General features: G+C 37.3%; 1 protein-coding gene across 1 annotated transcript in view; it reads left to right on the forward strand.

The window, feature by feature from the left end:
- The window catches only part of CEP112 (centrosomal protein 112), a 171100-nt gene that overhangs the window by 102928 nt on the left and 50837 nt on the right, over window positions 1-17335 (forward strand). Inside the window, exon 20 of the mRNA XM_009283475.2 lies at window positions 4552-4782. Within this exon, the coding sequence (XP_009281750.1) occupies window positions 4552-4782 (231 nt within the window). The remainder of the gene's footprint in view (window positions 1-4551; window positions 4783-17335) is intronic.

Below are 17335 nucleotides of genomic sequence, written 5' to 3' on the forward strand. Positions count from 1 at the left end.
TGTGAGTTTAAAATGCCCTCAACGCTATTTGAAGCTAAGTATGGTGATGGGGTGGATGTGGTTTGGTGTGTAATACATTGAGAGAGACAGTGAAGTCCGTGTGTTCCATCGCTGTGAGTATAAAAGATGCGGTCATGCTCCAGCTTCTTCCTTAGAAACTGATCCAAGTAAATGCTTCATGGGGTTGAAGTAGGAGCTCCTGAACAATAAAGGGAATATATCTTTTTTTTTTTTAATTAGACTGTAGTCATTTGGTCCATTTCTCATCTCTCTTGCATGTAACTAGCAGAGCTTCAGACATCAGCAACAGATTTTAATTTAAACTTTTTGCCAGCTTTATATTTTCTTATGCAATTTACTTTTTAAAATTAAGAGCACATGTTTTCCTTCCAAATAACATGCAGAACATTTATTGGCATTTTAAATAGGCCAAAGTGAGTGAGCAACCTTCTTTTTTTCTTTCAAGTCTATTTTTTCCCTACAGGCAAATTGCTGTAGGCTTATGACCCACCCTTTTTATGACACTATTTCAGCACAGATATTCTTAGTTAGAATTCTAAGTTATTCCTTTGAAACAGGAATAGAAATCACCATCTCAGCTAGCAGTTTCTTCAGCTATAGGATTGTCATTCGTGCATACACATATGTACAAGTATGCCATATAAATTCATATGAAATCTCTACCCTGTCGCACAGTTTACTTTACATAATTGTATTTTTATTCCATTTGGGATAATCTGTAAGCTAGTGTTTTTTTTCTATTTGTTTTTCTTTATGTGGATTAATAGCCATTTTACAAAATGCTTTCTTGTTTGGGGCATGCTGCTGTGGCATGGCCATCCTGTGGAATTGCTATGAACTTCTGTATTCTTTGTAAAAAAGATACAGATCTCTTTTATTTAATTTACTCATACCCACACAACTGAAATAAAGACTATAACATTTTGATCCAAAAAAAAAGGCAGCAAGTAGCAATAAAATTTTGGATCTATTAATACCATGAAGTCTATTTCTTATGTTTAAGCCTTATGTTAAGCACAAGAATAATTTGCTCTGGTGGAGTGTTTAAGATGTGTATTTCTCGCAGCAGCTCTTGTACCCAAGTTATTGTTTGGGCCATGCAAACAATTCAGTAAGCATGGTTCACAAACATAGATTTGAGCAGCTAGAAGGAGAATTTAAGAAACCAATACTGAGAAAGAGGATTCAGTTTTAGAAACAAACCAAGCAAGCATCATGACTTCGGATCTCAGGCATGAGAAGTGAGACTTTGTAATTGCATCTCTTGTTTTTCCACAGAATTGTTAAGAAAAGACTTGCTCTAAAGTTTTATATTTCATGGATTTTTTACAACTGAAAATTATGTCATCTTGTTTGTGGTTTTTTTTTTTCCTAGTAGTACTAATGTGCCTACATTTAAGTCTAATAATAGTTTATTAAACCTGGCATGTGGAATAGCAGAATCTTAGTGATGGAAAGTTTGGGATTCAATTCCTTTAGCAGTTTGAAGATATCCGTGTCACACAAAGTTGTCTTATGCGACAAGTTGTTCGGTTGTAAGCTGCTTCTGCCAGTGACTTTGTTTATAGGAAAAAATAATCTGGCTGTGAGAACTAGACTTATTTTAAAGTAATTGACAAGAACTGTGTTTGTGATCCCCAATATAAGCTTTTTCCAGTCACTTTGGAGAGATTAGATGTCTCTTAACATCATCTTACTAGCAGTGAAGTTGCTCCAAAAGGACTTCTTTAATCATATTAGTTTCGCTGCCATCAACCCGTCTTCAGATTCTTTCTTCTTTCCTAATAGAACCAAATCTGCTTTTGCCATCTATTAGGTCCAACATTAATGCTCCTTTGCATATTAATTACTATTACTTTACCTATAACATCCAGCCCACTATCTTTTGGCTCCCCAGTTTTGAATCGGAATGCTTGGAGCTGTTACTTTTTCCATGTGGCAGTAGAAAACACTATATTGTGCTATTTGATTTTCTAATGGCTTTGTATGAGAATTATTGAATATATAACGAAGTAAAGCAGAAACACATAACAGCTGAGTCAGGAATTCACCCAGTCTCTGTTTTGGCTTGTAGTATGATTTATGAATGAATTTTCCCTGTATTATAATAAGTTAGCCTTGGCTTCTTATCCTAAATATTTTATCAAACTTTTTAGGAAACTTCTGAGCAATATAACATCTTAGTTTCACTTACGGGGGCGGGGGGAAGTTTAAGGAAGTTTTTTGTTTTAAAAAAGAAGGAAGGGGAAAAAAAAAAGTGGTAGTGGAGCGGGAATGAGCTCCCAAAAAGAGCAAAAAGAGCTCACAGATTAAAAGATAAGTGTTACTATTCCAGACAGGATTTGCATTGGAACGGCTATTAAAAAACCCAAATGCTACATATTTCAGTTTAGAACTCAGACCATATCATCCTATAGAAATTGTAGCTCTGTAGCATTTCTTTGGTTAAGTAAAAGCCAGTTAGGCTAACATTTTGTTGTTATCTGGAGGTGAAATTATTTTCCGAAAGAATTGCAAAAGTATATTGTAGATCATAATTATTAAAATGTATTTTGCATTTTAGTCTATATAATTGTATACTAAAATGTACTTTACATTTTTAGTCTGTATACAGATTTAAGAAAAAATTAAACGTGTGGAGGAAAAGATCAGGAAAGGAAGGAAAGGATCTAGTGCAGATTACAGTATATGAAACATATGTTTGAGATAATGCTGATAGAAATGAAGTATGTGGGCTGTGTTATAATTCCGTATACAAATGCTGTGCTCATTCCATCTCTACGCATACACACACAAAATTTTACCTTTGACATAGTAGGGAATAATGCCAATGAGTAATTAAGAAAGCATGGAAGCAAAAGTCAGTCTTGTATTAAAAAATATTAACCATCTCGGAAATTTATCACGTTACAGCTGTGCTAGTCAAAGGACACAATTGAAGGTTTGAGGGGAGATGACATGTCTTTTATTACACCGTATAGTTCAAATAGTTTGGAAAAAAATAGGCTAACTTTCAAGCCTCTTTTTTTTTTTTTTCTCTCTCAGATCACAGTATTTATAACAATCTGTCTTGGGATATTAATGTACAAGGCAATGTTTCTGATAGTCATTCATTTCCCAACTTTGGTCAGAAATGAATGTTTCTTTTTCAAAGATTTGTAGTAATGTGGTTCTCCGAGACTGCAAATAGATGGTTTAGCTGAATACAGACAGTGCATTAAAAATGTCTAAAGAAGAAAAATAGTAGTTGGAGAGAGAGATCAGTTCAGAGCTCTAGAAGCAGTAACTGGTGTTCCAGGGCAATGGGTTCTTTAACTACACAGTAATTTTCATCAGATTTTCTAATGAAACCTTTAATAAGCTTGAGCTGAGTCACCTACATCTGTTTGGTAGAACATCAATTTCTCATCTCAATATTATCACATCCTCTGTGAAAGAATTCCAGGGAGCTGCACAGTTACTTGTGAAGCAGGGAGGGAAAAGGGGGAAATACTGTGTGAGGTTTTTAGTGAAAATGCTAATCTTTAGGATTGTATTTACAAATGAAAACATATGTGCTTGCAACACCATACATTGCAATTAGTTGTAAGGACAATGGTTTTATGTCACAGACACGATGCTCCTATAGTTCGTTTAAGAAGCTACAGAAGAAATCCAGTTGGAAAAGTAACTAATGAGAGTTATATGCAAGTGTAAATCTAAAATAATAAATGTATACTCCACTACTACTGTAAAATAGCAATGTATATTCTGTATGCTTTAGGAATTACACAGATTTACCATATATAACTTTCATTCCTTACCCTTTCAAGTTCCCCCGTTGAAGGCAGGCAGTGAGCCGACTCCCCGCTGTTCTGCTGCTGCACTGTAGTCCCCCGCTTCTGATGCCACTGTTGTGCGTCGCACAATGTGTTTTGCTCCCGAGGACTGAAGGATAATCTGTGATCACATAAGAGAGTTGTGGATTCTGTAGTCTGCCTTGCATTCTGAAGGTCGTGTATCTTATCTATACTGTTTGCAGAGTCTTAAGGGTTCTCTGCATTGGCCTGTGTCATCCTCTCTCGGCGTGTTCTAGTTCCCTCGCCCAGAAGAGGATGTTCTTTGATACATTCCTGGTGCATGTTAGCACATGATGATGAAATACAATCTATAATCTGTAGCAGTGATTGATAAATGGTTGATGATACACTGATATCATTAGAAGGCGGCAGGTTATTTCTTAAGGGAGGGGGCAGAAAAAGGCATGGACATTATACATAGTGATTATATGCCACAAACTACATTTCTTCACCTATGGGGGAGAGATTTACCTCCAAAAAGGTAAATCTTGCTCCATCCATGCTTTGGACAGGGGGGAGCTGTATTTATCTGCATATATGAAGAGAGGAGGAAGAGCAATAAGAGAGGCCAAGAAAAAGGGATAGAGAATCCTTTGAGTCTCCTTCCTACCCCAGCTAACAGCCTGTCTGAGAAAATCAAGTGTTTTATGTTTTGGGTTTTTTTTTTTACTTTGTTTGTTCTTTATTTCAGGTTATCTGTGATATGGAGAACCAAATCCACAAGCTGAGGGAAGAGCTTATTCAGGTAAACGCTCAGCGGAAGCAACAGCTGCTGGAGCTGAGCCATCAGTGGGAAGAAGAGAAGCAGAGGGCAGCTCGAGACCATGAGGCAGCGGTGAACAAGCTGAAAGTGGAGGCAGAAAAAATGACATTAGACCTGAAAAAGATACATGTGGCAGAAACAGAGAAGGCCTTGGACAAGGTAGGAGGTTCACATAGGGCTGCTGCTTGTGGCATGGCAAAAGGGGAGCAATTGCCCCAAAAGTCAGATAAGCAAAGTTTCACTGAGGAAAAATGTTTCGGGTCACTTGAGTTGAAAAAACAGATGTATGCTGTAGATCTGACATTGGATGCCGCAGTCACGGCACGAGTATGGAAAGTTTTGTGGTTCTATAATGAAAGACGACTTCTCTTTGAACATGCAGTGGCAGTGGGAGCTGCTGTAGCTGTTCTCCCCGAGAGCGGTGCTGGGGCAGCACCTTCCAGCCTTGGGGACTGTGGAACAGGGACAAGCGTGCAGTGCTCGGGAGCTGACGGGACTTTAAAAATCCAGATGATTTCAAAGGCAAAGCCGGCCAAGGACTAAGCTAATCACTTTTCCTTTGCTGGAATAGATAGAGTAGAAAGGGCGGTTCTATCTCACCAAGCTTTTTCTCCCTTAAAAAGAGGGAAAGTTCTTAAGGAGAAAAAAGTTCAGGCTAAAACTGCAAGGAAATTGGGTCTAGTTGCTAACAATGGCTGGTCTACTTTTGCCTGTGTGCATTGGGTGAGCAAGTACTGTGTGAAAGGCTTGAAAATAGAAATTAATGTTTCAGATATATCAAGGCTTCCCTCCCCATTCTGTTCAGTGGGGTCACTGACTGCGCATCAGTGCTTGCTGAGCATCCCCTTGTACCGGCATCTTGAAATCAAGTGTTTCACCACATTAGGGATGACATGAGCTAAAACATGTGAGTTTATTTCAAAAGCTGAACTAAAAATACCCTACTTAATATTTATGGTAGACGCTGCGTATATGTAAGCAGGTAGTTGTTGAAGTATCTTTTATATGCGTTAATGTAATAAATCATACATTTTATTGCAAAGTGATGTACCGTGGCACAAATTAACAATCTGCATATACTGTTTGAACAGCCTTTGTGAAAGTGACATTTCATTTACCTGCGTCAGGTTCTCGGCCTGTAATTTTAAACAGCATTTGGAGGATTATGTTGGAAATCAGCCAGCCTGAAGCCATTAAAATGGCTGTGATCAACAATTCAGAATCTTTTCTGAATGTAAGGAAAGCTCTGCTTGGCATAATTATTTAAAGCCAAGGTCACAGAAAGTATTTAAACCTTTGAAATTCATCGTTAAAGGATTAATTTTAACTCAGGAAGACATTGTCATTTTTGCTTAAAAATGGAATTTGAATCTCAATTCTTTTCTTTCTTTGATCTTTTTTTACATGTGTAGTATAGCAAAAGAAAAGTTAACTTCTTTACATCCTCAAATTAAAGTTACAAATAATCCTTCATAGGGCAATAGTCTTGAATTGTCATTTCTGTCAGAAATACTATTTTTTTAATTTGTTGGATTTTTTCTATTTAAAAAATCTTGCTAATTTTAAGCTATATTAACTGCTATTGAAAATTTTTTTTATTTAACCGACTTCCCTATTTTTATTTCTAATCAGAAGAGCATATGTTGAGTAAAAGATGGGGGGGGGGGAGGAGTATCTCTGTTGGAAAGTCTTTCACAGACATGTGAAAATACCTTGCGTTACCTTCAAATCTCCCTTTACCATTCTGCTTCGTTTCTGTCTTTCAAATGCAGAGCTGCGGAAATTGGCCACAAAGTCCAAAAGTCAAAGTAGCTTAGAGGGCAAACTCCATTTAAAGCTCAAAAGTTACAGTTTCAGCTAACTTAGTTCAAATCTTGATCCTATTAAAGTCCACAGAACTTTGAAGGAGATTTTATCCAAGGGGGAAAAAAAGTGCATCTTAATTGCAGCATGAGTCTTGAAACTTGTTTTTAAAAGCCTTTTTATTTTTCTAGCAAATCTTGTTACCTTGAAACTTAGGACAATATGGGAGAAAAACTTGTCCTCTAAATCTACTTTTTTCTGCCAATTCTGTAAAGATTGCTTAAAAATCCAAGGGGAAGCTGAATTTCACTGTTTAGGCTTGGAACATCTGACTGTCCAGATTTTCTGAAGGTCAGTCCGTTCCCAAGTGAAGCATCTCATTCCTCTGTGGTCTGTTTTGTGAGTAATACTGATTTCTGTGTGAATTGCTTTGTGTATCTGTGGACTGTTGTTCACGTGAACATGATGAAATACAAAAGAAATGGCTAACGCTTACGTGAAAAGAAAAACTGAAGTAAAAATGGGTAGAAGGAGATACAGGATTGATATGGTATTGCCTTCCCCATAGCCCTGCTGCAGCGGGGATGGGAAGGAGGAGAGTCGGGGGCAGAGATAGAGGAACAGTTTTCATTGCAAGCGCACTGGACATTTAAATATTTGTTGGTATTTGTAGACAGCTTTTCAATATTTAGGGACACATAATTTAGAGGTCTTTAATTTTCTGTTGCTTCAAAATCTCAATTTTAAAGATAGTACATAGTTTATTGTAATACTTTATTTGATTCATGTTGGTCGTGATTACAGCATACGATGCCAGAAAGTTGCTCAATAAACGTAGTACGGTAATGTTTTTGAACCTGTGATTCTAAAAGCAAGTATCTTTTGACAGTTATTGCGTCTCCCAGTAACTAGGGAATGATAAGTGGGAAAATATTTAACAGGTTGCCACTGTGTAACCTGCACTATAGGAAAAATAAACATAGCATCTGTTGTTGTGGAAATAATAATAAAGGGAAAAGTCCATAATTTTCCAGTGACCTTCCTTGTTGCAGGTATTATTTTCAATTAAACACTGCTTTCTTACAAAGTGAGCTATAGCTGACCTAAACATGCACATTATGAGTAGTGTTGAACCTGTTGTGGGTAAGTTGGGCACCTCTGAGACTTCGCTGCGCTGAGTGCTGCCCCCGAGCTGCAGGAGCGCTGGAGAAGGTGACGGGGGCTCTACCTGAACTGCAGTCAGAAGACTTCTGTAAGCGAGGTCCTTATCACCAGCCTGGTACGTAGAAACAGAGCTGAGGTGGTACAGGAGCAGCTCGGCGTGTGCTGGGCTAATGCGATGCAGAGGTAGCTGTTCTTGCTGGGGCAGTGCAGTGATTCATCTTTAGCCTTGCGTTTTGCTAGATCAGGTGCCACAGCCCGATCGCGCATAATCACCTTATTGCTCACCTTTTAAGACGTAACATGGCAGTTATATTTGAACACAGAACCACCTTATCAGATAAGGATAACAAATTTTAATGTCCTTAAGGTTAGATAAGCCATGCTGGACATAAATCAGACAAAAATTCAAGACGATAGCATGGAGAATTTCAAACAGTACTTATCATGTTCTTAGGACTTCAGTACTTTCATAATACGTTATCTGTCTCTAACATAAAAATGACTTGAGAATATCTCCAAATTATTTCTTGTCTATTAGTTAAGGAATCTTAAATACCATTTCAGAAGAACACTTGTATTCAGTCATAATGATTTTGATTTACTTTTAAAGTATAGATTTAGTTTGCTTGCATTTCATTATAGGAAGTGATTACAGCATTTTCTGATGTGGTGGTAGTTTTATTTTTTTTTTTTATTTGAAGTCATACCTCATTATGATGAAATGAAACATAAACTGTTGAAGAAATAAACGTATTAGACAGACATAGTACTGTAGTTAGGCTCCACTAATGACTAATTTTAGCAGGGAAACAAGTGTGTTGCAGGTTGTATCAGCAGCACTTACAGCATGGACACTAATCAGCCAGGTGTAACGGACTGTACAAAGCTTATGAGCATTTTCAGGTTTGCCAGAAATTACTAAAAGCAAGAGACAAACTGCATTTCTAAGTGCGTGCAGATGTGAAGCTTGGCTAACGCAACTGTTTGTAACATTCATCTGTGGTATTTTCTTGGCAAAGAAAATGAGCATTCAGAAAGCATGACCCGAGCAGATCAGTAGACATGCTAACAATGCTCAAAGGAAGCAACCTTGGAACTGAAAATATCTCATAAAAAAAGCTCTCTTTGAGCAGCGCACATGAGTAAATTGGAGTGGGAGAAAAAGTTTGGTGTTTTTTTCCCCTCTCTAAATAATTTTCAATATTTAGCTTGTTATTGATTTCTCTTTTATATTTAAATAGATATTTTGACTCATCCTGTTAAATCTTTATGCAGGTTCCAGGAACGCTAATTCTTTTTCAGTGCTGCTTTTCTTGTGGAGAAGTAATTTACATTTTTGTGTATTGACTGTACTGAACGCACATCATAGTTGATTACAGGTTGAAGCTGTAGTCAAAAAAAAAAAGAAAAAAGGAGAGTAAAACATTTTAGTTTCTGGACTGCATTTCTTCTGATTTCAGTACAGTTGCGAAACGGTTCACTCTGGATAGATGGGACTCCAAGATGGCATGCAACATGGCCAGAGCTGTGCAAATCGTGCTTGTAGGTTTTAATGATGTAGCAGTTAGTTATGCTCTGAGATTTCTGTTATTTTAAATAAAAATTGACATTTACAGTGTTTTCTAGTCTGTACCTGTTATGATCACTCCATCTATGTCTGGTGGGAAGTCCACATAAGACTGAAATGCCCAGGAAATTCAAAGTTAAGGTTAAAATTTAAAAAAATATAAATCAGTTAAAAGTATCGTACTCGGTATAAGTGACCGCTTCCCTAATTAAGAATAACTATTTTATATAATAATTGTTGTAATATAGTGTTTTTGTTACGGGGCCTTTTTCAAAAATCTGCAGTGTCCTATAATTGGATGCTTGATTTTTGAACAACTTCTACCTGCATATAGTTTGCAAATAAGGTACTGATAATGTGCCCTAGAGAGCATTGCAGTCCTCCCTTTATTATCAAGCTTTGATGCTGGATTAATTAACTAGCAAGTACAGCCCTAGGATGCAGTCCAGTTGGACATGCTCGTTGGGCATACTTTCATACTGCATATGTAGGAATATCTTTAATTTTCAATATCTGTTCTGGCACTATTGTCAGTACTCATACAGATGATGTCATACTGTTCAGCACTGGCAAAGAAATAGAAGATGAAGAGAAAGAATATGACATCTTCAGAGATTAAAGAGGGACTTCAAGAGATACTCTGTTAAAAGTATTGAGTTGCCCCTAAGCAGTTAAGTTACTTCTGCTCATAAAGAATAAGCATTGCATGCTTTCCATTAGCTTACGCTGTTGAATACTATCTCTCTAGCTGTTGTTGTTCTCTGCCAACTCTACATTTCATTAACTACCAAAAACGGTTCCATCTTTGTATCTAAGACCTTCTGGGAACCGGACCATCTCTGCAGCAATTCTGTAGGTGCCTGCTTAGACGACTTAGCATAATGAAGTCTTTGATCTGAGTGACACCTTTCACTTCATTAGCTTGAACGCTAATAGCCGTAGTATAGCTACCTTCATTTAGGTGAGCATCCAGATGAACTATTTTCACACTCATTGCAGCGATACCCTGGTTATTTACATGGGGGCAAATAGGTCAACCATAAAATACGGACATGTATTCTTCCCGAGTATAATGATATCATTAAATTGGTATCTAATTATAATGTAGACGTATGTTTATCTCCTTGCTGAATGCATTCAGGATCTCCACCAGTTGTATATGTGCCCTTTTTTTAGACGAAAATTTTTAAATGTGCGTTTGAATCTATTACATAGGTTCTTTTGTTTAGGGCTTAGCTGTGAATGATCTAAAGAGCTTCTAATTCTTACCAAGAAGAGTTGGATATTCCCGAGTCTCTTAATTTTTTTCATTATAATCTGAGAACTATTGTCTATGATATTATCTCTCTATTCCAAGGTAGTAATATTTTTGTTGGTTTTGTGTTGTTGAGTCTAGGTACATTTACTTACATTTGGTTCTTGAACATTTCTGACACTGTGTTAGTGATTCACCAACTAATATTATTAAAAATGAGCATAGTACTTTGGCTCTGTTGGAAAAAATCTGCCAAAAGCCTAGAAGATCAAGAAAAAAGAAAGGTATTTCAAAAAGAGAAAAGATTTGTATAGCAAAGTTAGCATATGTTAGCACAAGATGTGCAGATTATTTAATTCGTCTTTATAGTACTTTTACAGCAACTCTTGCAATAAAATTTTGCTCACAGATGAGGGGAGAAAACCAATTTCCTCTCTAGTGTGTCCCCTTTTGTACTGCTCCTTCTTATTCCTCCAAAGAAAAAGAAAGATGATAGTGGACCAGGAACATGGTCACAGGAATTGCATCATCCCTTAGGGGAGCCATTTGGAAGAGTCTTCAATCAACAGAGCCAAGCATGAAGAAAAATACGGTAGAATAGTCTCAGGGATATTTCACTCAAATGAGACTAAACAGAATTTATGGCTGTGTCCCTACAGGAGATATTTCAAAGCAATAGTCTCAGTTATTCACAGAGAGTTACTCTGCTTCTACCTCCTTTAAAAAACAAAACAAAACACAAAAAAACCTCAGAAAAACAAAACAGAAAATAGGTAAGATTTCTGCCCATCAATTGTATTTATAAACCTGGTTCCAGAGGTAACCAAGAGTAGCTGGTGTAACTGTCACTGTGGGGGAAAATATGCACCCATGAGCATTAGGCTTGCTTTTTAACACCTTCATTAACGTTTGGAGAGGAGATCAAGCACCACATTATTTGCATTCACAAATAACACCATAGGGTTAAAAATGAAAACGACTGACGCAATGCTGTTAAGAAATGGGAACCAGACAAGAAGAAGCATAATTGAGCTAAATGATAAATTATGACACAATATGGAAACAGAAAGATATCTTTCAACAGGGTAAGGACTGATATAATTAAAACTACAGCTCTATCATATGGCCTGTCTTTCAGTGCACTTTATTCACTCCCTATCATATCAATTATAGTCGGTTAGTTGTTTGAGAAGTTTGGGGTTTTTTTTTAACCAACTGGTATTAATCTAAGGCATTTATCTAAGAAGTATTCACAGGTGGGTTTTTTTTGTTTTCTCTGTCTCCTATTTCTTTTCAAGTCTGTGTCCAAACACCACTTCTAGTTCTGCCTCACCAGGGCACTCTCTGCTTTTTCTCAATGCTGTAACTTCCAGGTTGTAGCCTTTGGTGTATATTCATAAGATTGAGACTCACAAAATCATGAAGATGGTGGATAAGGTGGATGCTGAATTGTTATTTACTGCCCAAGAACTTGGGCGTAGTTGCTGGAAACTAATAAGAGATTGATTTAAAACTGGTGAAAGAAGGTACTTCTCTAAACAACAGATTTGATTTCCATGGAGGTTGTGAAGGCAGATATTATTAGCAGGTGCAAAAAAGGATTGAACAGTTTTACAAGCAGCATGTTCGTAACCAGTCACTAATAGGAATAAGCAGGGATTTAACTTCTAACTTCCCTGATACAGGAGTTGTGGGTGCTGGGGGAATACGAGGGGTACGAACTGCAGAAGGGGGCCAGGCTTCTGCAGGCTCTGCAAGCAGCATCTCCCGCGCCTCTGGAGAGGACATTGGGCTGGGTGGCCCATGAGCCTGTCTCTGGAGGACATACCTGATGTTTTTAGTACAACTGATATTTCAGCCTTAACTTTCCTGGTTACGAAGTGCAGGAGGCTTTTCCAGTGGCAGAATGACCGTTCTAATTATTTTTTCAATAGTTTCCTGAGCCTTTCTTCACTGTCCAAACAAACTGTAACGCACCAACCTTATCTTGTAATACACAATTGCTTATTATTTTAACCTTATTAAATATTTTTTAAAGCCCAATTGAATTATTACCTCATTCTCTCCTTTCTTTTTTTTCCCCCAATACTACGTGTCTTGGAGAAGGCTGATTGCTTGTAGGTACAGTTTTCTCTAATTTACCAGTTCTACTTATCTTTACATTCCAGGGTACACTGGCTATTCTCCAGTACGGTACCTTATTGTAATGTGAGATAACTGGTTTGTTTGGGGTGGTTTGTTTTTTTTTATTAACAACTTGGCCAATTCATTCTTAGATTCTTTCAGAATTATTGAATGAATACCATCTGGTCTGGGTGCCTAGGCAGGGGCGAGAGGACAGGTCCTACGACCGATGCCCTGTTACTGGATCCCGGTACCTGCAGCGATGGCTGCTGATTTCACTGGGGCTCGTTTATGGTTTTGTTTATGCAAACAACGGCAACTGGTGTTTGTTATCTGGAATTAGTAAATACTAAGTGGAAATTTCTCCTGCATCCCATGCCACGTGCTCCACATTCTTACTTTTCTTGGAAGTTTCTGGGGTAATGCATCCTTTACGCAAAGACTTTCTCAGGTCCCCCAAACCTGAGGGTCGGCACAAGCCAAAACGAAAGCTGCCCCACAGAACATGTCCACCACATCCCTGCTTAGGTCAGTGTTTGGATATTTAAATTTGTCACTATAGCTTTATTTTAGAGAAAATGCTCGGTTATCAACACCAAACTAATGTAAAACATCTTTATTGCATATTTAAATTCTGGCACAATTTGAAGACATTGTTTACAGTAATTTGCTCTTCCTTCGTATCGGTGGCTGCTTTTTTTCCTTTTTGGAGGGGAAGGAGTGTTTGGGAAATAGGGAAGGGGTAAAACAATGTTATTAGTCCTTCAGTCTTTAGTGTGAAGAAACAAAAGTGTTCCAAAACGACTTGCTTACAACTGCAGAACATGTCATGGAATAAAACCCACCTTCATTAAATGGGTGAGAAAGAATTCTAATTGTTTTGAAGTTCTCATGATCAGTCTGCATATGCTTCATTGTAATGTGATACTAAAGTGCCTCAATTATGATTTGTATATTTTGGTGCCAGAAGGTTTTTTTCTTATGCTAAATTATTAAGTTCTGTCAGCTGCTGGGCTGTCATATAGAGATACAGTAAATCACATTATATTTTGTCATGGATTACACAGAGCAATAAATTTGGGAACAGAGATCAAAGTAGTTTCACAATCACATCTGAGTGTAGGAGGGGTGTTTAACTTGTAGAAAATCTGATTTAGGTGAAACTGTTGCAGTTCTTGTGTGAATTTGAAATGAATTTGGATGTTTGCTTGAAAATGAAAAAGGTACAAATCCCCAAAAGAGTTCTCCTGTATTTAGTTCAGAGGAGTTAATTCTGACCTACAGCTGCAGGACGGAGAACGGATAAATAATTAAACATTGGGAATGTTAAGAGTCTCGCAGTGTCTTATTTATGTTTTTAATTGCTTTCACGATTGAGCAATATATTCCATTCTCTTTTTAATCGGGACTTTGCTGGACTTGTACCGATGAGTAACCATGCACAGTAACGCTTCCTGGCTCTGTGAAGTTGTCGTTCTTTTCGGGAAGCTTCGTTGTATTTAAAGCTACAAAAAGTAATCCAGTATAATCTTGCTAAGAAACACTGATTGCTTCAGAACATAGATTTGTTAGGGGATTTTGTCGTATTTTCAATGTTTGTCTTTCCAACTGTAGGAGCTTAACTTTTGTTGGGCTCTCATCTGATGACGTAATTTAGTAATACCAAGTTAACTTAGTAATACCGAGTCTGTCCTTTTGTCTCCAGTTTTCTTTCTATTTAATAAAAAAGGTTCTTTCTCAAAATGATACATATGTAGGATTCTTTTCTAGTCATTATCTTCTTAACATTTGCTTGTTATTGCCACAAAATTCAACTTAAAACAGCAATGGAGAATCTAAAAAATAAAAATCACATTCTTATCCCTTTATAGTCCTTTCAGGAGCCTTACAGTCTCTGCCTGGCAAAAATCAAGGTGTGTAAACTTAGCTGATACATAATGATAAAGTGCACGGGTCTCAGAAATCTCCGATTTCTGAAAGAATCGTGTATTGTAAAGCTCATATTAAGTAACCTTTAAATAAGTCAAATCACGGGTCAGTGTCACATCTTGGTACCGTTGCCTTCTACTTGCGGAAGAAACATTAGCTTTGGCTTGCATCTTCAAAGATGTTTAGCAGCCTATCCCTTCGTGATTTTACTGGGTGTCAGCTGTTCGGGTACCAGAAACATCTGGGCCTGAGTGATACAAACTATTCTGTAAACTTCTTTATATTAGAGTGGGAGAGAGAGACAGAGTGCACGTGGGCAAGTGCGGTGTCTGTATAGCAGAGGTGCCCAGTATTTCTGATTAATAAAGGCAGCTTGTAAAAGCTCAAATAATTCCCGTTGGGTGCATGTTTTATTTGTTAAGGCTCTGAAGAAGAAAATGCCACCACTTTTGATATCATGTCTTAAACCCACTTTAAATAACCATCTTAATTTAGTTGGACAGAACAGAAGAAAAGCAGGAAATATGAAAAATCGTAATCCAGGAATGTATTTGTGCTGTACCAGATTTAGGCTTGTGGCTGCAGGAAAACTAAGCTTCAGTACCCGAATGTGGAGAGTGTTACAGTCTCAACATCTTCACTAGGTTTACTCAGTTCATCTTACTTGAATGTTGAGCAAAAGAAGGAATCGTGCCATAATGTAAAAGCCACCTGCCTCCGAACTGTTTTGGCAAAATGTCACAGTACATCTTCAGATTAAACTATAATTCGCTGCCTGCCCTTTTAAATGCCTGATGCATGTATCAGTACTGTCTTGCATAAAGTATCTTTAAGGTATTGAAAAATTTTGTGTGGCAAAACCTAGACTGCTAATCTGGTTTTAAAACCTTGTATTGTATACAAGGCTTGTACGTTAGGCCAAATCGTGCAGTTGGTTTTAAATAAGGTGCCTGGCTCACTGCAACATTGAATATTAGTGAATATTAGTGAACCTGGGAAACATTTAGATGCTCAGTAAATCCATGTAGATGAAGCTAGTAATTGCATACTAGTGCAAGGATGGTATAACTTTGGGATCAGACGCCATGCAGTTGGAGTCTCACAGAAGAATTTTTGGAAGAGTTAAATGTGTGCATTTAATGTCTCTATGTAATTTCAGGATGATTAGAAATACGCTGTTAGTTTAAATGAAAGGACTGGAAATCAGAGCCTTTCCTAAGGCACAAATTGCACAAACAGTTTTTCAGTAGGCCCCATTAAGCACAGAATTGCAATATACTGCAGAAAGGCAATTCTCCATACAGGTAGAGTGTCAAATTCATTTCTATTCATTCTTGGTTTTTTCCCAATGAAAAGTACTTAGCACATGAATGAGAGGGTTTTTTTCTCCTAAAGATGTATGTTTAAAATTAAAAAAAGAAAAAGCTTTATAGACCTACAAAAGTGGAATATAAAATAGAATATTAATAGGATTTGTGGGTGTGACAGATTGGGATTTCTATCATTCATTTTCAAAACCCTCGAAGTCATTTGGTACTGGACTAATTATTCTGTTAACATCATTTTGGATATTGAACTATTTTTAATGGTCTTTTGGGTGGCTCAAATTGCATATTTGAACTGGTATGCTATTTTCACTGTTACACAGAGATTCGGCTTTCCATTTGGTATCTGATTGGTGGGGAGAGCAGTAGAAAGAGCAAGAGTATTGGCGTAGGAAGTCACCCGCTGTCGGTATTACAGGCACATAAGGAAAATATATGTTTCGGGCTTTGAGGTCGAAATGAAATTTTTATGTATGATCCGATGAACTTAAAAGGTGATCTGCTAACCTCTGAAGTTTAAACAGATACTGTACAGAGTGTTTTAACATACTTAATAACAAAAATTGCTACAGTTAGCCATTCTGAAGGTCATTTTCTTTTGACGTCTGTCAAATTACACAATCTTGAATTTTGGTACAAAGCATAATGCTGTCAAACTTAAATAGAAATATTCCAGAATGTGGAGTGGTGTGTTGTTTTTTAAGGTAAATGGGCCCCATTTACATTAGTTCTTTGATGTTAAAGTCTTTGCTGCACATCAGAGAACAGTTGCTTCTTCCCCGAAGCAAGTTTTCTTTCTTCTCCTTCCCCCACCCTTTGATTTTTTTCCTTCTTTTTTTTTTTTTTCCAGTTTGCTTACACTTTTATCTAACTAATTATGGAGGATCAGCTTATGTATGGCCTTCATTTAGCTAGTTGCAGGCATTTTGAAAAATGGTTATTTCATAGCTAGTACCCTAAACAGATTCCTTAAATCTGCTTTTCTGTTAGTGAATATGGGTGTGTATATATAACTGCCTAGTTTGAGAGTTATATTTGTGGGGGTTTTGTTGTTTGTTTGTGTTTTGGGGAGATTGAAATAAAATTGAAACACTACTGAATCAGTCACAAAACTGTAATTCATATATAGGTGAACAGGATTTCACGATGCACCCTTACCTCTTACAGATCTACCCACGTTTGGGTTGCAGGAGTTAGTTTTCGTATTAATTTTATAGGGTAATTGAAATCTAACTTTCCATCTGAAAATCACCATTCCAAAGCTGGAAGATATAGAATCATAGAATCATTTAGGTTGGAAAAGACTTTTAAGATCATCCAGTCCAACTGTAAACCTAACACTGCCAAGTCCACCACTAAACCATGTCCCTGTGCACAGATTTGTACTGTTCCAAAAAATTCTTAACAGCTGCGTTTTTCATAAACATTCCAGACGTCCTAAACGCCTTCATGGATGTTGATGGAAGATGAAGTTGTCCATGTACCTGCCAACCCCATAGTGCAGCTAGAGCTACTGTTGACACTGGAGGTGGCCGTACCGGTGAG

Source organism: Aptenodytes forsteri, unplaced genomic scaffold, assembly GCF_000699145.1.
Source record: "Aptenodytes forsteri isolate BGI_AS27 unplaced genomic scaffold, ASM69914v1 Scaffold86, whole genome shotgun sequence".
NCBI lineage: Eukaryota > Metazoa > Chordata > Aves > Sphenisciformes > Spheniscidae > Aptenodytes > Aptenodytes forsteri.